Source organism: Anser cygnoides, chromosome 6 (assembly GCF_040182565.1).
Source record: "Anser cygnoides isolate HZ-2024a breed goose chromosome 6, Taihu_goose_T2T_genome, whole genome shotgun sequence".
NCBI lineage: Eukaryota > Metazoa > Chordata > Aves > Anseriformes > Anatidae > Anser > Anser cygnoides.
In genome coordinates this window covers 36,168,129-36,195,684 of record NC_089878.1, presented here as the reverse complement: position 1 = coordinate 36,195,684, position 27,556 = coordinate 36,168,129, and the positions used below count along the sequence as shown (strand labels likewise).

The 27,556-nt window shown below is 36.8% G+C and overlaps 1 protein-coding gene across 4 annotated transcripts in view; it reads right to left on the bottom strand.

Moving 5' to 3' along the window:
- Window positions 1-845: 845 nt before the first annotated feature.
- Window positions 846-27,556, bottom strand: part of SPOPL (speckle type BTB/POZ protein like) — a 33,965-nt gene continuing 7,254 nt past the window's right edge. The window contains exons 1-12 of one of the 4 annotated variants that reach the window (XM_048062791.2): window positions 22,164-27,329; window positions 20,427-20,559; window positions 18,892-19,025; window positions 18,610-18,731; window positions 18,191-18,342; window positions 14,865-14,992; window positions 11,289-11,466; window positions 11,046-11,194; window positions 9,733-9,855; window positions 7,286-7,428; window positions 7,148-7,201; window positions 846-5,074 (exon numbers count right to left, since the gene is read on the bottom strand). In XM_048062791.2, coding sequence (XP_047918748.1) covers window positions 4,930-5,074; window positions 7,148-7,201; window positions 7,286-7,428; window positions 9,733-9,855; window positions 11,046-11,194; window positions 11,289-11,466; window positions 14,865-14,992; window positions 18,191-18,342; window positions 18,610-18,731; window positions 18,892-18,969 — 1,272 coding nt within the window. In that variant the 5' untranslated portion in view covers window positions 18,970-19,025; window positions 20,427-20,559; window positions 22,164-27,329 and the 3' untranslated portion in view covers window positions 846-4,929. Of the gene's footprint in view, window positions 5,075-7,147; window positions 7,202-7,285; window positions 7,445-9,732; window positions 9,856-11,045; window positions 11,195-11,288; window positions 11,467-14,864; window positions 14,993-18,190; window positions 18,343-18,609; window positions 18,732-18,891; window positions 19,026-20,426; window positions 20,560-22,163; window positions 27,330-27,556 lie in introns of those variants that run through there. The other 3 variants (XM_066999032.1, XM_066999033.1, XR_010832151.1) reach the window with 3 other exon arrangements.

Below are 27,556 nucleotides of genomic sequence, written 5' to 3'. Positions count from 1 at the left end.
TTACATGTACCTATAGACAAAGGTGGCATTCTATGCTGAGACACCCAAAACATCCCCGTAGCTATACTTTTTACCCCAGGAATTTTAGAAATAAATAATGCAGCAATATATAGCTTTATAGCAATATGTTGTCAACCGTGCTAATTCATGTAGTAGCCTAGGTAACATAATTGAGGTAACTGTGTTCAAACGGCCTGTTACTGTACAAAAAGTAACTTACCTTCACATTACCTGCTCCCTGAGCTCAGTGTCCAAATTCAAATCCGTACAGCAGCATACCAACCGTTCCGCATATTTTTGCAAAAATCTATAAACAGACGAAAACCCATGACCTATCCCTAAGGATTATTTTTACACACTACTCTTCCCACAGAAATGGGAGTAGCATTCCGTTGTATGTGGTCATTATGAACCTATACTCACTGGCAGGAAAAAGGGACTGTTTGCCATGGTAGGTGATTTTAAAAAAAGCCAACCTCTTAGAAACCATGATACTCATCTTCATCTCCACAGCCTTCATTATCAAGGGAACAGCTCTCCTTCCCTCTGAGCACCAGTTCTGACAGTCTGTGCAAAGGCAGTTGTTTCTCAGGAAAGCAACCCATAAGCTATTCAGAGCTCTGTTATTTTAATTATTTTAAAGTATCAAAATCGAGAAATAGTTAAGTGGAGATCAGAGCAAGACTGCAATATGAACCTACCCAAAAAAGATTTCCAGAAGGACAGCAGTATATTTTACACCAAACTGTTTTACAGCGCTGGTAAAATATCTTTCTCAAAGCACAGAAACAACAGGAGACACTATGATCATATACAGGAGAAAAAATACAAGTCACACAGACACGTTCTGTATAAGTAACAACTTTATTGTAACTTGATGTGCTGAAACGCAAAAATATTTTCAGCAACAAGGTACAAAAAGTATTTCACCATTAACATCAGCTGATAAAAAAAGGCTGGATGGTTTGATACAACTGTTTACATATCTGAATTCTTAGTCATTTCCACCCCAAAACAGGTCTAAGTCGTTTCACTGGCTTAATTTCTAAAATAGGACTCATGTATCTCAAGCCTTCAAAAACCAGGTTACAAATACAGCGAAGTTCCTTGCAAAACACTTGAAATAGTGAATTCCCTTTACAAACAGTCCATTTACTGTAAGCAGAAGCCAAGTTATGAGACTAAGTCAGTGTCTTGCTAGCTAATGAGCTAAGCTCTGTACTAAATATGCTATCAACACCAGATAAAGAACATTCCATTTGTCAAATACAAAAAAATCAATTAAGATAAGGAATTTTAACCAACTGCAAAAGTCAACGTAATTCAACAATTTCAGGCAGCAATACCTCACATTTGCAATTCACTGTCTTATGAAACACAGTTTCAAGTACTGCACATTATTTTAATCTCCCAAGGGAGAAACCTTACCATGAGGATTTAAAAGGAACATCATCTCCATGTAGGTCTTCTACTGACCCGTGCAAAGGTGAATTTTATGCTAAACACTCAATGTTTAGAAAAACATCAAAACTAGAGTAACTTGTAAAACTAACTCTGTATCCATGATTATCATATTTTGACATACACTCAGCTTGTAACAGCAAATATGTTCACATTTTCACAAAATATACCATTACTCAACTTGTATCTGTAATTCCACATTTTTGCAGTTTCCACAGTGAAACTAAGTGTAGTTTCTCAGGAAAACTTAATTGTGGAAGCAAGAGTCAACATGCAACAGAGTTCAAAGGTATAATCTGTAACTTTTACTCAACCACGTGTCAAACATTCTCCTTCACCTTTAAAAATACCTTTTTAAAAGATCTTGTATCCTGTTAAATCTTCCCTTCATTGAAACAGTTTCCTAAAAAAGGCACAATGTGTTTATACTTCTGCATGCAGTAAATGGACTAGAAAATAAGGATTGTTTATTGAAGCCTCTTCCACCCAAAGCATCTCCTTAGGAGAGGTCCAAATGGAAAAAAAATATATAATACATAATAGCATTTTAACAGCAAATTGAGTCCTTATTTTTAGAAAGTCATTCTTGACAAAAAACACCGCACAGTCATACACACACACACACGCACGCACACACAGGACACATGCAGGGTTCTCCCCAGAAAAGTATGGAAGCGGTGGTTCACATATATCCGAGGGAGTAGTGTTGGCAAGCCAAAACATGGCACCTTCATACAATATATTCCTAATCTGTATACAAAACTAAGAAAAAACCCTAAAGACTTCAGCCTGAAAAAAAACCTGTCCGTTGTAATAGATAGTTTTATATCTGCTGCACTTAGAACTGACAACTGAGGTTTTGACGGGCGAGCTCTTGAGATGTGGGGAATGAAAACAAGCTACTGAATCTGACGAACGCTGCAGTTATCAGCTGTCCTGCTCCAGTGAGAACACTGCATGTAGTTAGAGAACAGAAGGGGTGAATAGTTGGTGCGCTCACTTAAGAATACAGCAACTGTTTTACCTTTTCCTTAAGAGCTGATAAAACTTAATATACATAATAAATAAAACCAAATCTCAACAGATCAATCATGATTTCTGTGTTTTCTCCCTGTTAGTGTAATGTATGGTATACACTGCCTAACTTGAAAAGTGGACACTTCACAACGTAGATAATATCACAGCACAGTGTCTGACTTTTTGGTACAAAGTGTGCTATTAAGCTTCTGAAAAAAGTCTTCATAAAATCCTTAAGCGTTCCATTAGATTACTGTATGCTGTTACTTTAGAACAAGCTGAACTGGACAATCATTACAGTATTAAATATTCAAGTCACTTGGTACGTTAGAGCTGCAAGTTTTACCAGTGATGGGTATGAGGATATTTAGTTCTAACACATTACACAGTGCAGCAAAAACATCACTTTTTGGAGGGAACAATTACCTTTACTTCTTATTGTGAAGAATGCTTATGAGACCTTAGATAAATATTTAAAAATTGATAAAAGGATAAATCTCTGTAAATATATAATTTGATGCCTTATGTACTATTAAAGTTTCTGATTTTACACTTTATCCATCATAAAGATTTAGTTAGAAGGTAAGAAAATGCATGTTTAGAGGTTATTTTATTTAGAAATTGGCCCGGGCGTTTTTTTCCAATTTGTCTTTGCTAATGGTTCGCTAGACACCGAAGTATAAAACTATATACTCTTTCCTCTAAAAATTTCATTTAGAGCAATTCAGATGAATCCTAATGAAATGAGGATGCAGATAGATTTTAAGATAGTAAACAATGTGAAATTCCTCCTCTCTCCTCCCTGCATAACTTTTTTTTTTTAAACTACGCAAACTTAAACCTTTATCCAAACATGATTATAAATTACGTGAGATCTCCTCCCATTCTCCACCACGAAACCAAAGTCTTCCCAAAGAAGAAATGCAACGTATTTTCACTATTACAGTAAACTTAATGTAATAACTCAGGAAACAGAGTGTGCACTACTGCAGACTTTTCCTCCCAATTGTAAACAAAGCTATCAAACACTGAGGATGTTGGTATTAAAGCTAAGGTTCATATAATAAAGAACTGGCCCATGACAAGCAGTTTACAAATGTTTCATCCTTTTCACATTATGCAGAATTTCAATATCATCCACAATGCTAGCACAATAACTGAAATGCAAGACTGAGCAAGTCTCTGCTTGCAAACACCATCTGACATTTCAGGGAAATATTCCTCTTGATGTGTATGCAGCCTCCCCAGGTGTTAACAGAAACTGTGCACACACATCGAGACAGGAAAAATCCCTCCTCCAGAATTTTATCTTTCACATGCCTTTTTCAAATAAGAGAAAATATTCTGTTACTTAAATACAAAAGCCTGCAATAGTCACCTTCAACTGAGTCTTAAAAAGACATGCCTTTCTCTTCTAACAAAACTAAATCCCATGTGGCTGTGGGCATTTGAAAATGTATCCAAAAAGTTAAGCCACAATTACCTGTACCTCATTAATTCATCAAAAGCAAAATATATATGTACCACACAACATACAAAAGTTACACGTTAAAAGTGCATATAATCCATTTGGCCCATTTCTTCAATTTACATTTGGTCATTCTATGCATCCTTTACTTTGCTATGTAACCGTACATGTGGGATATATTTTTCCATACACAATACTATTCCGTTTTCACATTGAACTCCTTGCCTCTCATTCAGTTCTGCATTAAATGTAAACTAGTGATGGACCGTCAAGAAACACAATTAAGAGGTTTATTCTGTGTTTCTTTTCACCGTTTGGACAGCTTTGACACACACACAATAAGCATTACAAACTGTAATGAAAATACATTTTTGGGCCAAACCATTGCATATTTGCCCCACAATGAAAAATAAATTATGTTCAAAGCAGTATATTGCCATAAATAGCCTGTAGGCATTCGCTGAAGGTAAACAGGCTCTCCCTATACTTCGCACTTGCCTAGGGTACATTATGCGCCTCTGGTTCAAGTGCTTTCAATGAGAGGCTAGTTAAAACCTTCCAGTTAGCACAGGACCAAACTATAATAATCTTTTTTCTTCTGAAAATAATGGAAGATCCCTTTCAAAAATTAATCTTCAGTTATCAACTTTACTGCATTATGGAGCTAGTGCAATCCTGCAGAGCCTAGTCAAAAAGACAAGGCACATTAAAAAATAATAATAATAAAAAAAATCAAGATACATTAAACTATATGGACTAGAGTCATTGAAGATAATTTAAGGCCTTTCAGTGAATTAGAGTAATCAGTCTAATTTAAAGCTGAGGATTAAACCATAAATTATCCATCTGAAAAGCAAACAATAGGCTTTTTCAGCTTCTGTTCTGTGTACAAGGATAACAAAAACTCTTGTTATGGTTTGTGAAAACACCTCTGGACATGGAGGAGTAGAGTCAATTCAATTTCTCTAAGTTCATGGAAGATTTCATGACTGTTTTAGCCGTTTGCGTGGAATGCCGAACTGTGGACACTGTGCAGATGCTAGTGCGCGAAAGGCCTCTGCTACTAAGTGAGGGTGGGAGTGGATCATGGACTTCCAGCCTGCTGTTTCCATTATGTCTGTTGCTTGGCTGAAAACAAAAGTATTAAGAATAGTCACACAATTTTACAAAGCAAGTGCACAAACACACAGTGGAGAAGAGCAGGGAAGGCAGGATTACTGCAGATGAGCAACTGAACGTGACAGACAACAGACTTTACGAATGCCAATAACAATGCCTTTGGGAAGGAGCACCGAATTTGGGTATGCTAACAGCATCACCATGTGTAGGACACGGGCTACTTATCCTGCCCTAGTCAATATCAGCCAGACCTCAGATAGAGAATTGTGTCCTATACAGAGCAGAGTGTAAGATAATTACCTTGGAATTGCACATGAAAAACAATAAAAATGATAAGAGGATAGCTAGGAAAAAATGAGGTTTAGCATATAGAAGAGAAAACCAGGGGAAGACATGATAATCTCATTACATAGAAGAAATGATCAATTTGTAGGAGAGGGAAGGATGACATGATGCATCAGTTTAAACTGCAGTAAGAATGATATAGTTCATGTACTAGAGAAGTTATGAAGACAGATTAGCTGGCTGACTGCAGAACCCTTCACTGGGAGATCGCAATCTGAGTACCAGCAGATGATACTTGGACATTCACTCCTGCTTCAGTACATTACAGGCTACATTTGGCAATGGCTACTGAAAGCCATTGTGATTTTTAACTGACACAACAGTAACCACAGGTGTCAGCCAGTATCACATCGATATCCAGGAAATAAGAAAACAATGTATATATAGTACTTTTAAAAGGTAAATGCAATATTTTGAAATGATATAAAACCATAAAATTTTACTCTGTACATGAAGAATACTACACTGATTGAGAGGCATGACACATTGACCACAGATAAATTTGTAATTTGGAACCAACAGCTTGTGCCTTGATCCCAGATTTCCGTTGCCCTGCATTTTCGTAAGCACCTCCATATTATGCCTGACAGTGTTCCTGAAATAAAGTTAGCATTTGACCTCTACACTATACAATCTCTCAAAAAAGCTTTCGCAGATTGTTATGCAAGCCTTTAATCTTCTGCTGCAAGTCAGTAAAGGTAAGTGCCTTGAGCAACAATACCAAAGTCTGGACTCCCTAGTGCTCAGGGTCAGTTAAGCCAGGCCCTCTAAAATTACTTCAGCTAAAGCATCCACAATAAGTCAGGGAAATAAAGATGACCAGCATCTTTACTAGCAATTACCCAAGACAGAAGCAAACTAGTAAGCTCCATGTCACACGAAGAGGAACACATCAACTAATCTACACTGGTTATATAGTTGATTTACATTTATTAGTTTTGGCTTTTTTTTTTTTACTAGTATTTAATGATTTTCCTTCTACCATTCACTTCTTTCTTATCATGCTCATTCATGACACCTGTGAAGAGCTCAAGTTCTGCAGGAAAAACACTAGGTTTAAAGTAACCGGTATAGCACAAGCCTTTCACTGTTCTGGAGATTCTGACAGCAATAACTAAATCCCCTGCTGCTGTTTTACTATGTTTCAGCCCACCACTGGCCACGTTGAAGCTATCTTCTATTCCATGATTCATTTGAGCTGGTCTAAGCATATACTGCAATCAGTGGTACAGTCTGAGCCACATAATCTCAACCTATTTCTTGGGCAGGCATGAGCACTTACAGACTCAGCCAGATCAGAGGGACCTGGCTGACCAGTTGTGTGGCCTCAGGAGTATTAGTGCTGACATGTGGGAAGGTGCACAAACATGTTGCTGAAGGCAAAAAAAAAAAGTGACTATCCCTCTGGCTTTGACAATGCTGCAGGTTCAGATTGATCTAAGCCTTGAAATCACATCCAGGTTGCCACCTGAAGGCTGCTGCCACTTTCCGCACAAAGCTGACACATCCCTAGGAGAGGAATCAAAACTAACTGTTGTGGTGACCTCACGCTGGAGGGCAGTTAAGTCCTCTTATCATCTGAAGTGGAAGTCACAATCCTAACTGTGGTAAAACCTGCTGAATCCTACTTTACCTACAGTGCATGACTGGCCTCAGTAGCATGGAAATGAAGTAAGAGTCCTTAGATCTGCAGTCTAGCAGTGTTTGTACAGAAGATCAGGAAGAAGGGAAACTTACTTGCTATTCCAGTTTTTCCCATCTTTACACCCAAGTTGTCTAAGAACACTGCACCTGGAAGAGAGAACTGTGCTAATATTGAGAAGGTACACAAAACATAAGTACAAGTATATTTGGAGTCTCATAAATATTACTTGCCTGTTAATAAAGTCTATTGCTTGTGCTTTTAACTGTTCAGCGCTGTGCAAATCTGCGAGGATAAGAATGTCAGCAACATTTTCTACCGAGAGGTTACTACAGAGTGCTTCCTCACACATGACCTTCAGCCGTTCCAGTGCATACTGATAAAAGAAAAAACTACACTAATCATTCTTCAAACTTATTCTTTCTACCATTATTTCTACAGACAGTTTAATACAGGTCCAGCCACCATGAATACGTTTACTGCCGCTCAGGCTTAAGATCACACTGCTTCCAAACAGGTAATTCAGAATTCAATATGATGCAATTAAGAGTCCTCAAATGATAAGACATAAGATTAGACACAAACTGATCAAATACTTTACTGGAAGAACTTTTATCAAAAAAAAGTCACTTAGAAGTTTGTTTTCCTTCAGTTTGGTATGGGAGGAAGAGCAAGGAAGATATGAAGGCACTTTATCAAAATCATCATCAGATAGGTTTAAATCTCAAAGCAGAAGGCAAGAAATTATACAATGGGAAGTTTCATGAAGCTGATCAAAGCAAAAATATATTGGGCTGTTTCATGAAGCTGATCAAAGAAAAAATGTATTGGGCTGCTTGAAACTGGCTTGTTCTGAGGTTTCCCACTCCCCCATCTCCAATTTTTTTTTTTTTAAACTTCTCATACCTTTGAGAAAGCCTACCAGAAAATTGATGCAAAATAATTATGTTCCCTTATTACATTCTGCATGAATGAACTGTGCTTTGATTTTGAAGGATGTCATACATTGAATAGTTTTCATTCAGCTGTATATACTTCTACAGAAATCTTCCCCATTCTACTTAATTTAGCACTCAGTTTTCAAGTATGAAAGGAATTTTAGATGCTTAATTGGCATATATATATATATACGCACACATACATATATGTAGTCAAGTTGCCACTCATACATTTGTATTAGCAACTGTACCATGCAACAAAGAAATACCATTGAAGAAATGTCAAATTCTTGGACTAGCTTCTATGTTTCTAGACCTATGCATTTTTACATCCATTTTATCATTATACTACTCCTCAGGATACTTCTATTTAGAGTACGTAAATAACAATTATAACAAGTCTGTAACCTACTAGGTAACGTAACAGGGAATATGCAGAACACTCATTTTTAGATTATTCCACATTCAGAAAGAACAGAAAAGTTTATAGCAAATTTTGGACTGTTATAAAAAGCTAAAGGGACCTTATAGCTCACTGTCTTTATGCCATGCTATTGCAAGCAATTACATAACTGCATCTTAAAACATTCTCTACATTTATCAATGTCTTCAATAAAAGCTGGCATTGATAAAAAACACCATTTCACCTTCACACTTGGGTGTACTAGAACTTGACAAAACACAATGAGCATAAAAACACAGAGATGAGATGCTGGCAATGAGATTTGAAGTGAATACAACTGGTAAGTCACCGAAGCCAGGGCAGTGCCAGTTCAAGAGTTCTTGAAGAAAATTGAACACAAATTGCCAAAAACAACTTTATAGTTGTTTCTTTAAATTTACTACTGGGCTGACTTACATTGTTGTGATAAGGTTGATTATGAGAACAGGCAGCTTCACCACTAATGATGTAATTAGACAGCCAATTTAGAAATCACCTAGGTAGTTTAAGAAATTGCTACAATCTCAGCTGAGAGTGAACAAGTTTCGTATTACACACACTGAAAGGAGCATTTTCTGAGTTCTAATCTACCTAAAACTCCTCAGGGAAAGACAACCGCATGTTGTCTGAGGATAGCTACCTAAAATCTCAACCCAAGCTGTAAAGCCGTGAAAAGAAAAAACAAGGTATAGGGCCAAGTTTAAAAAAAGTTAGAAAATTAAATAATATGAAAGTGAATAATCTCAATTTAATTGTTGTGCTGTTTTAAGTACCCTCATCTCAAAAGTCACAGTAGAAAAAGTATTTCACTGAGTGACAATTTAAAGAGTAGACAAGATCCCAATACAGAAGAGATGAAAGATTAGAACTATAAAGTTTGTAGGAAAGACAAAAAGATGAAAGCTCTGAAGTAACAGTAACTTTAGAAAACAATTCAAACACTTGAATTTATTCAAACACTTGTATAAATCCTCTTAAAGAATATAAAGACCTCGGATAAATTTTATTCAAGACTGATTTTTCCAAATCATATTAATGGTTCCTGTTTTTTTATTTATTTTAATGGAGAGTAAATGCAATTAACATCTGAAACACTTCTGAACAGCAAAGATTTACTGAAAGGTTTCTAAGCCTTATACTGATTTAAAAAAGTCTACCCTTCCATCTTTCTGCATTTTTGATGAGATCCTTCTTATGGTATTTTAAAAAATTGAGATGAATATCAAACTAAAAAATATATATTTTTTAAGAGGAACATTCCACAAACAAACATTAGTTTGGAGACCTTAGGGTTACTTACTTTGTCTGCAGCTGCCAACAAATTGTCAGCCATTTTTTCAAGGTTTGGTGCTTTTCCTGTGTAAATGAATCTCATCATTTCTTTAAAAACTTCAGGGTCTACATCATTTATTTCCACACGGTTCTGGTAAATGGTAAAGAAGAATCATCATCAAAAACCACTGGAATTCAACAACATCTTTAAAACAAACATATCGAATATATTCTTGCACGCTATGTTTTCATTTCACATCCATCATACAAGATCCTTACAATTTTAAACTAACATTCTACAATATTAAGCAGAAAGTAAATAAACAGTAGCTCTTAAAGAGACATTAATTGGGAAAGCTTACAAAAAGAAGTAATTGCATTTTCCTTCTAGAAATGTCTGTGTGGACTCTATTGCACAGGCTGTACCTGTGGCAGTTTCAGGAACATTTGCAAAGTATTGCTGAGTTTCCAACCTGACAATGATATGCTTGGAATACTAGAAATCAGAGTAGCAGAAAGAACAAAGAGCCACTTTCAGCTTAAGTCTGGATTTCTTTAAGTCTAGAAAAAAAATCTAGAAATCTTTAAATCAAGAAATCCTAAGCAAATGCTTCTAATATTCTAATTCTGCCTGAGAAAGTTTCCATCCTGGGGAACTGCAGGGAGGAAAAACATCACATTTGTGAAAACTTGGTAGTATTGCAGCACCACAGTCATCTGATAGATTCATACACACATGTGCTACAGTTGCAGCCTGCAAAATGAAATGATCATTCATTATAATCCTTTAGTGAGTTGATCAGTTCTCCTTGCCTCTTCATGTATTCTGCCTATAACCAAGCCCTTTTAGATACTCGTTTTTCATGAAAGAGATGAACAACTCTTTGCTGTAGGAGATATCAAGAGCATAAAAGCAGAAGCAGCTCTCTGTGCTGATTAAATAACTATCCATCCAAAACACTCATGGAGGTCAAGTGCTTGCAGAAACTGTGAATGAAAAGCACTTCACTGCCTTAAGGCTTAATGTGAGTTATAATTCACTTGTTGTTCCTTCACATCCCTAGTGACCACACAAAACTTCAAAGTTTTGCCATATTGTATTAATCAAGTCAATTGACTTATGTCGGGGTAGAAGCTAAAGAAAAAAATGTGGCAGACACTGACAGATCAATTACATTAGTAGCTAATATTAAAAAGCAAAACAAAACAGCCTAGAGCAGATGTAAATAAGAACAAGTCCATCGGAATCTTTCTACACAGACAAATTCCCCCAGAACTCATTAGAAAAGCGTTCAGGAGTAGTAAGTACCCCCTCCGCTCACACAGTCACACAGTACTCACCTTCCTCAGGTTGCAACACTTCAAGTTTTCTGCACGTTTTCCCTTTTTTACGATGTACAAATATTTATGTGCAAAGTCTTCAGTAAGGCTTACCTTTTTGCTTTCCTCCATTTCATGCTCAAACATTGCATTAAAAACTGGAGATCGTGCTATAGCAAGAGATGTAAATGTTAAATATCATCAGTTTTTAAGCTTTTAGCAATTTTAATAGCAAAATAATAGCAATACAAAAGTAGAAAGTACCTGCAAGGATAGATTTATGAGCTTTGAATTCTTGTCCTCCTACATAAAAACTGCAATCTGTAAATCTTGTTGTTTCCCAGAGATTCCCTAAATCTTCTGCTAGTCGACATTCAGGTACCTTCAAAGTGTTTGTATTAGACTGTCCTGATATATTTACTGAGTCTTGGACCACGCTTACCTAACAGAAAATCACAGCAAGACAACTCTTTCATAACTGAATGCCAATAATAATTAAGTTACAGCACCTATTGCTACAAGTTCAGCAACTCCAAAGCAAAGCAAAAAACAGTGGTGTTTTTGGCATTAGACCAGAACCATTTTACAGTTTGCTTTTAAGTAACATAAAACAAATACGGTTTTACTTAGACTAACATTGTGCATTTATCCAACCAAAACAAAATACCACATAATAAAATTAGCAACAGTAAGTCAAGGAGAGACATGACACCATAAGTAAACAATACTATTTCAGAGATAAATTAACTGTTCGCTCTTCACACATTTAAGTAAATATATACAAAATAAAATTCTAAACAGATCATTAAGATCACAAGAGCACAAAAATTTTGTAAAAACAATCCACAGAAATTCTAAACAGTGTGATACCCCTAATCAGTGGGTTCATACTTAACTTTCAAACTGATAACACAATCTAAGCGCAAGTAATACAGCTCCTTCATTATCCTGTTTTGCTTTGTCACAGACAATTGTTTTTCCAAACAAGATTAAAAGCCATTATTTTAGAAGCCAACAGAATATAAGATCTAGTAGGAAATAACTAAAATAATAAATGAATACTCACAGGTTGTAATGTTTGTACAGAACTGGTTACATTTAAAAACGTGCATCTGAAGTGAATACATTGCCATTACCCTCCAGGTTTAAATCTTTCACATAGTAAATTAACAGGACAGTAGCATTCTTACTTGCTTTTTTCAAAAAAAATTTATATAAGTCCTTTTAATCAGTCTGTTGGGAAAACAGAAGAGCTCAGCAGGTTGTTTTTTTTTCCTGTTGTCTGAGAGCACACGCCTGAGAATAAAACCTTCCTAAAGAAGAGAGCCACGCTAAAGGATCTCAATCACTGCATCACCCAAATACAGAAAATTAGGATTATATTTTAAGAAAATGCTTACACTGTTAAGATCAGTGCCATGTTTGATATCCAGAAGCACAGCATCTGGAATAAATCTGGCATAATGCAAAAATAGCACAGCTAAGCTTCACAGAAAGTCAGAGCAGTGCAAACAAAATACCAGATCAGAAGAGGATGATGATCCAATTAAAACAGCAGTTTGAGGATTTGAATCATTGACTAATTCCCTCTCTCATCCCATATCCCCTTGCGAGAAGAAATTCCCTTATATTCTTCCATCTTTTAAAAAGAAAAAGTATCCCAAAGTACTCAAAATCTTCACTTTCACAGTAAGACTATACATTTCCAGCATTCAAAGCTCTGTAGGCCTATGGTGAACTCTACTTCAGTTTCCACAGCACAATTTCAGGAAGTACGCATATGCACAACTGGAGCTTCAGCCTAGCAACACTTGTCCTTTGTTTTAAAAGGAAAGAGTTTTGCTTCTCCAGAGACTTCGCTTTAAGTTCCTGCTCCAAGTTTTCCACACAGGAACCTTTCCCTGTTAGCTACAGACACTGCCTAGACAGATCGGCTACATCTTTGTATTTATTCAAGCTGGTCTCTGATGATCTAGTATTTCATATATCACACATCCAGACAGTACGCTTAGAATCAACGTGTTGTTTTGTTTTTAAATGAACCACTTTAGACTGAGCTGAAATCCAATCTCATTAAAGCCACAGAACTTTTGAAAACTCATCTTAAGCTAACAATCATAAAACACGTCCTTTTGTCAAACACACGATCCTCACTTCAGATGCTTCAGAGCTGTGTTTGTAAGATCACTCACAAGAACGAAGGTATTTATCCCCTAAACTGCAAAAATGATGAGGAGATGCTAAAAGGATTAGTGAACGACCCATCTTAAAGGAAACCGGCAATCTAGGCAGGACATCCAAGTACTATACAAGGTCAGATTCACTTTACTTCTTAGGAAGCTATGGAAGATGCAGCTTTTGCACTGCATATATGGATTAGGATTAATGTTTCTTTTTCCATTGCATGCCCTCCTGCATAAGGGTGTACAAGAACGTACAAACTATGACTTGAACAAGTTTAGTGGGTGAGATGACAGACAACATGGAAAATGTACCTCATTTTTGTGGTTTTGAATCTGTGGTAGTCCAACAGTAAATAAGGTGTGATACTTTAGATAACAAGTTAAGAAAGCAGTCTAAGACCTCTGCAGATATTTTATTATTTGTTTTATAATTTGTTATAAAACAAGCTATATCTAAAATTATGTAGTGACCTAATTCCAAAAAACAAACCGTAGGAGCTGTTTATTTACAAACCATTTATAACAAGGAAAACTTAAAATGACAAAATACTCAAGAGTATCTTTGCAGAACCATAAAACACTTGTTACATCTGCTTTTATCACCCAAATAATTGTATTCATAACAAATTTATCATGCAGCTAATTTAACTTGTCTAAGTGAAAATAAGATGCACTATATTTGCAATATCTATTCTCAGGGGCCACATTTCAATTATTCTTCCTACATAGCATAATGACATATAATTAAATTGTAATCTTGCCAAGACAATTTTACACATTTCCTGTAAATACACAGATCAAAGCAAACTTATTAGCAGTTAAAACATCCATCATCCTCCTAAGCCACTAATCACTTCATGGCAGCAGAGATAGCCAGCTAATGTATACTTAACACACAGTACTTATATTGTGACTTTCTCTAGCTTCCATTTTTAACATATAATAAGCATTTTACTGAATTTTAATATGACAACATAGGTTACCGACAAAAAACAATATTATAAAAGTGATCTATAATACACCGTGAACTTATACCATAGCTCTCAATATTAATTATCAGTACCAAGGAACATCCTTCTACAGGAGACTTACATTTGTTCAAAAAAATACAACAGTTACTATATATCAATATAGTATAAATATAAATATAATAAAGTATTTAATTTACTTGAAAAAGCTGTTAACTGGCTAAAGCAATGAATAATATTACAGTAATATAGATTCTAACTATTAGCTATGTTTTTTCTTTTTTTTAATAATGTGAACCAGCAGGCATTTCCTTTTTGCTTAAGCAGTGAAGAACAATCCTACAATTTCAAACACAACCTATTTGAAGTGACCCCAGTAAAATGACACTTTACACATCACTTATCAGCCATCTTTTCATAAATAATTTTACAGCTGACTTTAACGTAATTCTGGCAAATTCTTTGGAGTTGCAGAATAAGCCTGAATTGATTGCCTGAACCTAAGTTTCAACACATGTATCAAAAAATGAAACAATACAATGTAGACAATGCAACTAAATGTATCTCTCACCATACTTATCATTTACGGAACACAACATTTATATTAGTGTTAAAATGAACATAAATAAACACACAAAAGAAGTTTTTTTTTCCTTTTTAAAACTTATCACTGAAAAGTTTATACCTACCTCACAAAATAACGTAAGCTTGTCATCTGGTAAAAGACCATTAGCTTCATCTAGCAAAAAATCTCTTCGGATAAATTTCTTAAAACCCCAGTCCTTGCCTTGTACAAACCGATACGCTCTTTGGCTTTCTGATAAAAGACAGTTATGTACAAATAAAGCAAGTTAATAATATTAAAAAAAAACAGTAACACCTTAAAAGTCTATACAAAGGGTAAGCATTAAGGCAAAAATGATTTAATTTAACACTTTGGGATCATGTCTGTCACATTTTTAGGAAACAACTGATTAAAGTCGTGTTTTTTTTTTTGGGGGGGGTGCTATGATGTAAAATTTTGATAGATCTTAGAAGAGCATGATCTGCAATTCAAACCATAGCATCTCCTTCTCCTTGGGCATCATCCAACATGGGAGTTTTTAGTTAAAGTTTAAAAAAGCCAATGCATCAAAACAAACTGTTCACGGGGAAGTACAATTACAATGAGCTTGTCATCACAAATGCATTCTGACAACACTTCTGCATTTGTCATAACAATCTGTTTGACTTCTTCATGAAATGGAAAATCCTGTTTCACAGGTTCATATTATTTTGGAATACAGCAAAAGCATTAAATAAGCAAAACAGAAATAAAAGCTTCCAACTATTTCTCTGGTCATGACAACATGCATTGACATTTATTTTTTAGCCATATGCTGTGAGTTGTTTTTTTTTAATCTATCAGTTTGCTGTGACCACACCATCTTTTTTTAACCTGTTCTAATGTCCACAGTCCATAAAAGGGTCCCTAGGGTCATATTAGTGCGAATACATGCACTGAGTAAAGTTAGTTATTCTGTACTGCATGTCTGCCCTAAGTTGGTCACTTGTTCCACTAAATGAATTACAGGAAAGAACACAATACTTTTATTTGCAAGTAAAACATGGCAAGTTATATTTAGAAAGACTGTTGAAAAGGAAAAGAAAAAGAATTTTTCTGAAATAACATCAAAGAATTAAAAAAAATAAATCATCCCCACTTCTCCATAAACAGAGGGATTTTTCTTTAATTCCAAAAAATGCTGGACAAGAATCATTTCATCTGTTTTATGAATAGATAGTTAAACTTATAAAATCTTCACAGAAGGCTAAAGTCTGAAGTTTGTTATGGAAGTAAAGTATTTTTCAAGACAGAATCAAGTTAAAAAAGCACTCCTTCTACAAATTCCAAAATAAAGACATCAGAAAGTCCAACTTCTCTACTCTACAGTTAACTTAGTAGCATCACTGAAATATACAGTATATTACATGGTCAAGTTTGTGTTAAAAAAACAAACATATCAAGCCCATTGTTCTCACTTTCAACAGCTGGATAAATGAGATTCACAACAGTTCTTTCACCGAAAGTAGATGAAGATGTCTTACTGGCGGCTTGTATTAACAAAAAACAAGGAAGAACAACTCAGGAACTGACAAGCTTCATCACTGGAAGTGGCAGTCTGTGCATGAATTATCAATTACCAAAGGACATCTAAAGTTGAGCATCATTATATGGTATAAATAAAAACAGAGCCTTTCCAGGAGCAGATGGTAAATGGCTGGGAAGTCCAAGAAATAAGATTTCTGTTGGTAATTTCCCAAAATGAAATGATGCTTAATTCCTGCAGTGCAAATACAGGACAGCTACTATTGAAGAAACTTAAGACATCTATTCTTCGGGTTCTTTTCTAGCACCTTGTGATTTTTAGCATTTAAAGGACAACCTGACAAATAATCTTCAGATCCCTCCCATCCTATATTGTATGGCCCTCATTTAGGGCAGCATTTTGGAAGAGGATGAATACAGAGTTAGATATGTATATTTATTTCTCTTCCAAAGAATCCAACTATTATAATATTTTTGGATTTGCACTCAGCTTTGTGGATTTACATTAGATATTACAAGTGGGTCCAGTCATATAAGGAGAAAGTGACACAGAATTGCTACCCTGAACCAAAATGTTAAGACCCAATTTGCAGAGAGAGAAAAGATAAACTAGAGGATGAAGAAATTATAGAGCTATTCAAAAAACAAAGCAAACCCTCCAGAAGACTTTGAACATAAGTACTGGAGAACTTGCAACTTAAGAGACGCTGCAAGGTCTCTTAAGCCCTGGAGGAGAAAAAGGAAAAAAAGAAGACTGATTTTTCACATGCAGGATTAGCAACAGCACAGACCTGCTTGCATTAAGCCAGCATTAGACTGTTGTGCTAAATCAGATTCATAGGTCAGACTGGAGATGGTGGAGATGTATTACAGAGAGCATTACCTTGTACTTTGGCAAGCAGGCTAAAAAGACACTTCTACTTTCAGCTATTAGTTAATGCCCCCACAGTATTCACTTACATTCTGCTAGTTTCAGGTAATGACATGATTATGGTTTGGGAAATAGGCATTTATATTAAACTGTTTTCCCAGAGATACACAGATACCTGAAAGGTGACTAGGGATTTCATTTCAGGAGGGCTCAATAAGAGAAGTACGTTCAAATAACTTCATTCAATGGAAAAGAAGGGAAAAAAACAGCGAATACTGAACCTTTTTCATATTCGTCTGAACGGTACCCTACAGAAGTCACTCTACCATACAGGTATATAATTTTTCTAAACATGTATTAAAATATTTCATTTGAATCTTAGACTAAATCCTTCTAGCATGTTTCACTTCTTCAGAGACCTTTCAGTATTTAGTGTAAAAAAAGAGGCCAGCTCTCGAAAGCATACGTTTTCATGAGAATTCCATCTTTCCCAAAAAGTGCTTCCAGTCAAAGTTGTGCTTTTAAGTTTGAAAAAAGAGCCAAACATTTTTCATATCAAGAGGCAATTAAATCAAATAAATTACTTCAAAGTCTTCTAGTTCCTTGGGTACATGACTCATGTCTTTAAACTGATTACGGTGTAAATCAGACGAAGTCAGATGAAAACATCATAAAAGCGTGTGTAAAAACAAAAAACCACTATGTGTTTACCCTAATTAACTATGGAAATCAAACACTTTCACTGTAGTTAGAAACAAGCAAACAGCTCTACTGACAGGAAGCAAGAATGATCTGCTAGAAAAGTTAGGTGACAAGAGTCCGAAGCGATGGCAGTTAGCAATTCATTGTAATTTATACTGCTCAGGAGAAATTAACATAGCTCAGTGATCAGAAATGTGTGAAAAGATTTTTAATTAACTTTCTAAAAGGATATTTAAAAAGATATTTTCAAGTTTCTCTCAGTGTTAAACTCTGTTTAATTGAAAAAAATACAAAGCTAACTTTCTTTGGAAAGTTCTTATAGATCTGCAGGCACTACATTAAGATTCCCTTACCCATTGCTTTAGTTTCTTCTCTTTTAGCATTCAGCAGGGAAAATTTGAATTTTGCTCTGACTTCACTTTTTGGACAACTGACTAAAAGCAAATATAATGACAGGTAGTCTTTGCTTTCATCATCTAATCCCTTTGGATTCACTCTCAGGCACCTGAAAGAAATGCAGAAAATTTACATTTTTAAAGTCATAAACAGAATAAATTCAGATCTGTATTAATTTTTTAAGATACTACACGTGCTACTAAAACAAGTGTTTCCCTCATGATTATTGAAACTACGAAACCAGCAGCAATCTGTACCTATAATGAAACTTCAAGAAATGTCTAAATTTTATTAGTTATTCACAATTTGATTTTGCAGCTTTTGCTAGTGGCAGAAAAAATAGGAAACAAAGCAGTTGCCAGAATAAAGACCTTACCACTTCATTTTGTCATTTGGCCCTGATGAAAAGGTAGAACTCTTTAAAACTTCACCCATTTCTTCTCGGCAGAAACTGAAGTTATTAATGGTCCACATGTAGGAAAATTTTACTACTTTAACCTGAACAAAAGATGTAGAAAAATTTCAATAAAATTTAGTTTGTATAACATGCATTAATTATTAGAATTAGATTATCAGCACAACTCAGTATTTTTAGGAATTGTTTTTAAATGGTTATTATGACTAGAAAATAAAGCCATTGGAATTCATGCAATTTCACCTGTGTGTAACACCAGCTTTCAGCCACAGGTCCACTGGACATCTCCCCAGGAGGAGGTGGGGTGGGAACCCTTGACATTGCCACTTATTGCAGGTTATAGTATCAAAATAGCAATCCAGACTTCAGTAATTCTCCTAAAAAAAAAGAGGAAGTAATTCATATATTTTTCTTTGGACACCCTCTGTAAGTGTGGAAAAATCAATGTTTTGATATCCATATTACTGTGTTTACTAAATGCTGCAATGAAAAAACCTGAAAAGAAGTTAAAATTGTTTTGCTATTTAGACAAGCTAGGTGTCAAATATTCGTTGATGACCACTTGTACTACAAATCTGCAAGCTGAATCTTTGTGCAATACTTTATAAAAGCAAGCGTTTATGCAGTGTACAATGCCACTAATGATGTTATTTCAACATCACCTTTTAAAATTATTACACCTTGCTCATTCCAGTCGTGTTATAACTTTCCTTGGGATATTTTCCTTTGATTTGGAGGCTACCTAGGGCCTTGTGAGTGCTCAGTTATCAGTAGCTCTGCATTAGCTTTCCATAGACACGGCTCTGGAAGAGCACCTAGCCTTCTGGGAGTAGAATAGGTTCAAGTAATCCTAGGATTTTTCAAGGGAAGGTGAGAAAATAAACTTACTTTTAAAGTATTCTCTTCCCATCTTTTATGGTTGCCTCGTATCTTTAATGCCAATAGATTTTATTGAAAATAATCACAATAATAATCACAACCACTAGCTGGCTGCCTCCTGAAGCACAGAGCTGAAACAGTTGAAGTCAACTTGCCAAATCTGAAGAACTTTCCAATAACAAGTAAAGCAACCTTGTTACAGGTTACCACCAAGCACTGCAATTTCTCCTTCCCATCAGAAATTGAGTCACATGCCCAGATTCATCACATCTAACTAGACATGTAATTAGTCCGTCTACTTACACAAGCCTTTTAAATAATTAATAAAAGAATACAGACATGTTAGAGTAGCTCTGGGTTACTGGTGACCCTCTTTTAGCTAGGCTTTGCTGTCATCTTCAGACAGATACCTGCCAGACGCGTTGTTTCTCACTTAAGCAGCCCCATGAAGTTGCTAAAAAGAAGTGAAGCAAACCCTGACCAAGCTGGATGAAAGTCACAATTAAACATTTTCTCTCAGTACAGAGTTTTTTTTAAATTGTATCCTGCTATCATTAAAGAAGATCAGAAGACTACAACCTTCCTGGAACGCTAGCTTCATCTTTTTACTTGCAAAAAAATGTATTATTTGCATTACTGGAAAGAGGTGGTTGCACATCACTAATCATACTGGAACTTTCCAGAGATGGGCAATACACTTAGAAACTAGGTTTTATATAAATTTAGGTAAGAACACCCTGCAAGACCATACACAATTCAGTCACAATGAATGGAGAAGAATTCCCTTCCTACGGGGAGAAGAATTCTCTGTGAATCACAATGATCCTCACTGGATGCTTTCCTTCATGCCCTTCTGGGACCTCTTCTCACCCACTTGCAATATTAATTAGCCTTCGTACATTAAAGCCTGCTGACATGGAAATCACTCTGGACAATGAATGTATAAAGCCTTGGGGAGAAAAACCATTCTCAGCTGTTGTCAGATGAGGAAGATGCCATACAGTCAGATGGAGCTCTCTGAAAAGAGATCAACTACAAGGCAAAAAATCATTGGATAAGTCTCATGCAAGATGTGGATCACTGAGACATTCAAGTGTAATCAAAAATACAATTCAGCTGCATCCCATAAGAAATACTTTTCCTTCCAAATAAAACTTATGTTTACTTCTGGAAGTCTTCAGTATTTAATTAGTATTTTCTGTAGATGATAACTGGTAACAAACAAACAGCCAATGTTAATTTCAGATAGTGGAACTCGCTTGCCCCATTTTATTTTTCTGTCATGTTCCTGAGCTCTTTCAGTACTTGAGACCAGCCAGCTCCTAGAAGTCCAGTAATTACAGAAGAGACAAGGTTGCCCAGAAGGGTTCACCAAACTGAAAAAGGCTTAAAGTAAGCTCTGTACAGCATCCCCTTTAGGAAGCACCCAGTGACCTGAGGCCAGCTACTGGTAGCTACCTGCTCCCTCCTGTCTCACAGCTGAACGAACCCAACAAACGAGACTAAGTCTAAGCAAAGGTGGTTACTACCTGCCCCTCCATTATTTCCCCATCTGTCTGTCTCTGTACCTGCTTCTACCTAGGGCATCCGTGCTTCAGAGACTACTTCAACCTGCTGCGTGGCTTTTATTATTTACTACCATTTCTGGCAGCAGCCATGACCAAGCACGCTTATCACATCCTTCAGAATGGCTTCAACTTTTTGTAAAGTTTCCAATTACCACATTAGGAGTGGACAACTGACTTTCCAGAGCTCCTGACATGTCTTTGAGAAACAGATTTGTATCTTACTGTATTTTTGGGCATGGATTCACTGAGCGGAGGGTTGGTGGCACCAAGCAGGCCTTGAGGGGACAGACTGCAAGCAGGCAGAAGGACGCACCTACACGCTCACCCCTTGTTCTGAGCTTTGCGTGGGGAAAAGGCTAAACACTACTTTGAAGAAAGTGTTTATGAATCATTGATTAGCCACTGTCATCAGCTCGCACAAAAAGGTCTTCAAGTACCAACCCCTCATCAGAGCCTACCAGACGAAGCGGCCAGGAGCAGATGGAGCTGCAGCTGACAGCCCCTGTCAGAGAAGGACGGGGTGGAATTAAACCAATGAACTGCAGGAAGGAGGGCTTATTATCAGCACGATGAAGCTACTTACTCACAGGGACAATTTTCATGCTAGAACTTGCATTTACTCCTCTGCCTGCTCTTGTGAACAAAGCGTCGGAGGTGACAGGACATTATCACATCACACATCTGATAATTTTCAGGCGACGCCATGCCTGCCTGGACACGGCTCAACAAAGCACCCGTGCAAACACTTCCCTGTGAAGATGTCTGACCACTGGAGGGAACTTACACATCTACACTCACTTGGGAACACTAAAAGAAGTTTTAGTGAAAAAGTAATGAGAAAAAGTAATTTCCGGCATTACAAAATGGAAATTAGAGATATTTTTGAAGTGCGTCAAGTAGCCTGATTTTTTTTTCCTTAGCGAAGTGATATACCCATACTGCAGGTCATGCAATCATCAATGACTTACTCTGAGAATCCACTTTCATTGTCATACTTCAAAAGAGGGGAAAAGCCCAAAACTATGTTACTTAACCTATACTTTCAGATCCTGAACATGACGGGCTTACCACTTCTCCTGGTCTCGTAAGGTATCGATGGCACCTGCTAACCGTTGTGCCCAACAGACCGGTCTCTCTAAAATCAGCATCTTCACAGAGCTCAGCACTACTGGCAGAGCAGGAGTGGGAAGAGAAAAAAATGAGAAGCAAATCCTCAAAGCACATTTTATTTAATAGCTGAAGTATCTTCCTGTTCAAAGAATTACTTGTATTAAGCTTCAAGCTATCTGAAGTTAATTCCCTCTAATTACTCACACACAGAGTGTAAAGAAAATAGACTATCATCCATAAAAATGTATACACACTAAATTTTATCAAAAGCTGTATAAGCTCTAACTTTTTTCCAGTTACTTTTAAAAAGAGATCTTCAAAAGTATTTTATACACCAATTTTATATAGAGTTTCAAACATTATCTTGTTTCCCTTCCCAGAAATTATTCCCATAAATTGAATATTTATCACGATTATTCTAGAAAAAGTTACTTTTCAACCTCATGGCTATACAAAAACACATTGAGTCTTACACGCTGTGTTGGAATCAATGTGCTTGTATGCACAAAGAAAATACCACAGAGAGAAATCCTCTAATCCCTCAATAATAAACCCGCAAAACACTTCAAAACTTATTTCAAGAATTTCCCGAAGCGATAACATCATCTTTTGTGAGCTCTCACAGGTAAGAATGGAAGCTCAGTATAACTCCTATATCCTAGTATTTCTTTCATCAGAGCAGCAGTAGCTTAAGAGGCGCATACGAGCATGCGTGCATGCTAAGTAGTGACCATTGCAATGTCTTCTCTATTTCAGTACGGTATAATAGTCAGCAAATTACTGGCAGAACTGGACAAACTGCCTTCTGCAGAGCATCCAACAGACAGACAGACCCTGGAAGCTCAACCCAGCCTGCCAGAAGCTAACCATGGATCAATTCACCAAGTCAGTGACCCCATCCCGCTCCCTCAAAAGCGGGGAGGAAGCACGTTGGGAACTGGAAGCTCAGTCCCTGCTGATCCTTCCCTCAGCCACCCCTTCTTGCAGAGGCCTCCTCTCCCCGGCTGCGTTTTGGCACACCACAGGACTTCAGCACTCACCACATGATATAACTGAACAAGAGGCACAGCGTGGGCTGACTCAAGTCCTGTCCAGCAGCTGAGGAACAACGCAACATGTAACAGGGAAGTCCGATGTGCTGCCAAACCATTACAGGAGCAAGCTTCCAAAATGCCCCAGAAAGAGGCCGGGGAACCTGCCCTGCCTCAAACACCACACATCTCTAACCAAGCTACTTCAGGCATTCATCAGCTAACAAGAACTAGAGCAACTTACCTAGAGTGACTGACACTAACATCACTTAGTAGTGTCTAAGGAAAGCCTAATAAATGGCCATGCCAACGAACCCCACATGCACGTACTATATACTCTGTATTTCAATGGTCAGTCTTTCCTGAAAGGGGCTGAACATCCCAAGGAATGAAAAGCTGCAATAAACTTACTTTTTTTTTTTTCCTCCTTTGGAAATATTGATATTTCATCACTGACTGAGGTAAAAAGACTACTTTCTGAAGGTTAACTGGTGAATAACAACTTGTTCCTCCAACTTTTTATTCCTAATAAATACATAGTACAAAAAACAAATACATTTTGCCTACTTGTATAGACAAAAATTTCTTGGTTTTGTTTTTTTGTTTTTTAATCTAGATGAATAAGTCTTCCATTCAATAAAGTTACCTTCCAAAAAAACATTCAAAATAAACATGCTCTAGCTACAGAGCTAGAGATTTCATTTCCTTTAATTAAACTATCACCTGTGATTAAAAACTTGTTGGGATTTGTTATTCAAGAGATCTGTTTTATTTTGTAGATTACCGAGGTGGCAAATTCTTGGGAACATAATTGTGTTAAGGTCCACTGGATCATTTCTTGGGTAAGACAGAATACACACATGAAGCTGAAGGAAACAAATATGAACCAGAGCAAAACGGGTAAGTCTGCAATGAAAGACATCTTAATGCCCCAGACTGGGTCACATTTGCATCCCTCCTGACATGATCCTCCCGTTCATACTCAGTTTTACATAACATCGACTTATAAAGGCCAGAACAGGTGGCCACCCGCCAGGTATTTCAGGGTTAAACCCCGTGAAAGCCATGCGCCTTTTTGCTTGGTAGTAGTTCTTGTACGACACCTCCTACTGGCTGAGTCCTGCTTATCCACCGGCATGGAACTCCTGTAGCTGATTAAACCGGCTTCAACGCTGCTCAAATCACACAAGGCGCATTATCTTTCTCTCCAAACCCTAGAGACTTAAGAAGTATCATCCAGCTGAAGAGAGAAGTTTACCATTTTTTTTCTGTTTAAGAGTTGGTCTTGTAAGCCGATTATGCTTACAAAAAATCGTAAGACATTACTAGTAGAAAGAAAACTTTGTAAAAGATGGAATTGTTCCTTAATTGGCAGGATTTGCATCTCTCCACAATTGATCTTTATGAAAGAATCGCCGCACATTTCCTATTAGCTAACTGTATTAAACCAAATTTTCTGCTGGATGATACACAGCACAATAACAGACATGTGAAAGGTCTATTAAGCTTAGGCAGCTTTCCAATTTATTCAGCAGCAGCATCTTCTTCTCTGAGAACGGACTCAGGGTATACCCAAAGAATTATTTAAATACTGTGTTCAATATTTATTGAATTTAATCCCTATCTAACACTGCAACATTTGAGTGCACAGAATTACTGATACTTAAACAATTGCAGGTGTTTTTTTTTTTTTAAATATATACACACACACACAGTTTTTCCACACCTCTGCCACCTCAAAGTTAGAAGAACTGTAGATTGAGCACATACTACATCTAACTTTATTTGCAGCACTTCTAATATGCAAGTTTCCATTTCAGGGCAAACGGAAGGGAACAGCAGTTGAGTTACACACAGAAAATACCCTATAAAGACTTATTGGAGAAGTGAAAGGCCCATAATAGTTAAAAGGAAGGGGTTTTTTTTGAACGTCATAGCAAAAATGCTTACTTAAGCATACGTTTCACTGGAAACGCACAAACCTACACCAGTTTTGAGGTTTAAATCACAAGATCTAGGTGCTCCTAGCTGCTTCAGCATAAGGTCTCACCCATGCCACCCGCCAGCTCCCCTGGAAGCCCCTGCCCATCAGCAGGCACAAACACCCCTCAGCACCCACACTGTAAGCTAAATCCTAACTCCAGAGACAAAAAATACTCCCCTGGACTGTGACAGTTGAGAAACTACACTTACATCCCCCTGTCACCCCTGCTCCTGGGACAGTAAACTCCAGCAAAGAGATGGGGCACACAGCTGGGGCAGAAACAGCTTAAAATAGCTGCAGCTAAGACAAGGAATTTAAAAGCACATCCTGAGGTGCTCCAGCAGAAGACCCCAGCAAGGCAAAACCAGGCACATGCAAAATGCACAGCTCCTCAAGTGGATGGGGTAGCAGCTGTAACTCGTAACACTCAAGTCAGCAGCTCAAAATTAGCAAGATTATACTATTAGTTGTAAGAACTAGAACCCATTATGCCATTTTGGTGCTTTTCTCTGAATTTTCTTTCCCATCTTAAGCCTCAAAAAAATAAAGCTGAATTTTACCTCAGCTGAGAGAAAACCCAGTGCCTAGCAGACTTTGAACCGCAACTGCCTAGTCTACATCAGCCAAGCTCATTAATAAAAATCCCTCAGCATTAGCTTTGCATTCTTGTGCTATAATATAGGAAACTCCACATTAGATAACCTAGACTATTCCCTACAGGAGTCATCTATCCATTTCCCTAGAGAAGAAATGCAAAATTATTTCTTAGAGCATTTCAATTTCATTTTAGACTAGCTTTATGGGACCCAAAAGATGGGCATTTCCACCACTATTCCTCTTGGGAAGCTATTCTATTTTAATAGTCTACTGCTGTCATTTTTTTTCCCATGGTATACAGCCAAAGTGATCTTTCTCCCTCCTTAGTTTCACTCCATCACTCTTACCCAAACAAATCACTGGCATGTGAAAGCATATTGAATGAAGAATTATTTTTTTCCAAATATTTCAGTTACACACAACCAGAAGTTTACCAAATTGAAAATGGGAACCTTGATATTCTTTTTGCAAAGAAAAACTCCTTTGAAAGATTTGGTTAGTTGGGTGGGGGTCTTAAAAAAAACACATAGGATTAGCATAAAGCATTGGACTACATGCCCTAGAGACAGGTGCTTATTTGCTACAGAGAAGTTGTACAGAGCAACAGCAGCATAATGCTCTGCTCACTAAGCTTTGCAGATTGTTATTACCTAGAAAATTCACACTGAAGTGGTAACATTTTCTTTATACTCACAAATGTTATCTGATAAGGTTTTTTGATCATTTACTTCCCTGTTACCTATCATGGCAAAGAGTGAACGAATTTGTGTACGCAGCTGCATCTTCATGGAAATTTTGTAAGAGGTACAGCTCATCTCAGGCCTATTCAGTGACTCGTACCAAAACAGTCACAAAAAATACTACATCCTGTGCAAAAAGCTACAACTTACATTTATATGCCAGGAAACCAAGCAAAAACACTAAAAGCAAATTCTGTTAGAAAACCAGACTGCACTTGATGCTAGTTCACCTAAACAGTCTTCGAACAGTTAATTTCAGTGAACTGGGTATTAAATGTCATCCACAGCAGCATCCTAGGAAAGGCAGGCAGGTCAAGAGGTAGAGCTGCACATTCACTCGCTTTGGTGAATATGAAGTAGGAATCTGAAAGTGTAGCAATATGAACACCTGGTGAAAGTCTGCAAGACAAGCAGAAACAGTCCTAGAAAGACATCAAAAAGTTCATACATGTACACAGCGTTAAAAAAAAAGAAAAGAAAATCCTAAAGTTCTTATCCTATGGAAACTGGTTTCTAAAGCTCAAATACAGGTACACAATTTTTACTACTCCGTTGTTTCAAAACCAACTAGGTATTAGTTTACTTCTACTTTTAGAAGTCAGAACAACTCAAAAATAATCTGCTTAAGATGCATTTTTCCACAACAAAAGCCATTCAAACCTTTGCAGTTTCCTACTATTTCTCCTACTACAGCAGTCTTATTTGCTCAAGACAGAAGAAATTTTCAAAGCATCTCTTACCTCTTTATAGACAGGCTGAACTAACTCAGCAGCAAAAAAAACTTTTAAGACTATGGATTAAAGCAGAGTAAGGGCTAAGGGTAAGTAACATTAAAAAATGGTACAAAAGTAATATTAAAATTGTTTTCCTCGCAAAGGTTAAACTCTTTTTAAAGAAATAACTGCTACAAGACTCCTGTGGCTTTCAGTTTCCATTGGACCATCTGATGGGCACCTCACAAGAGAAGACCAGTTAGCAACGAGCACTCTGGCTTTAGGC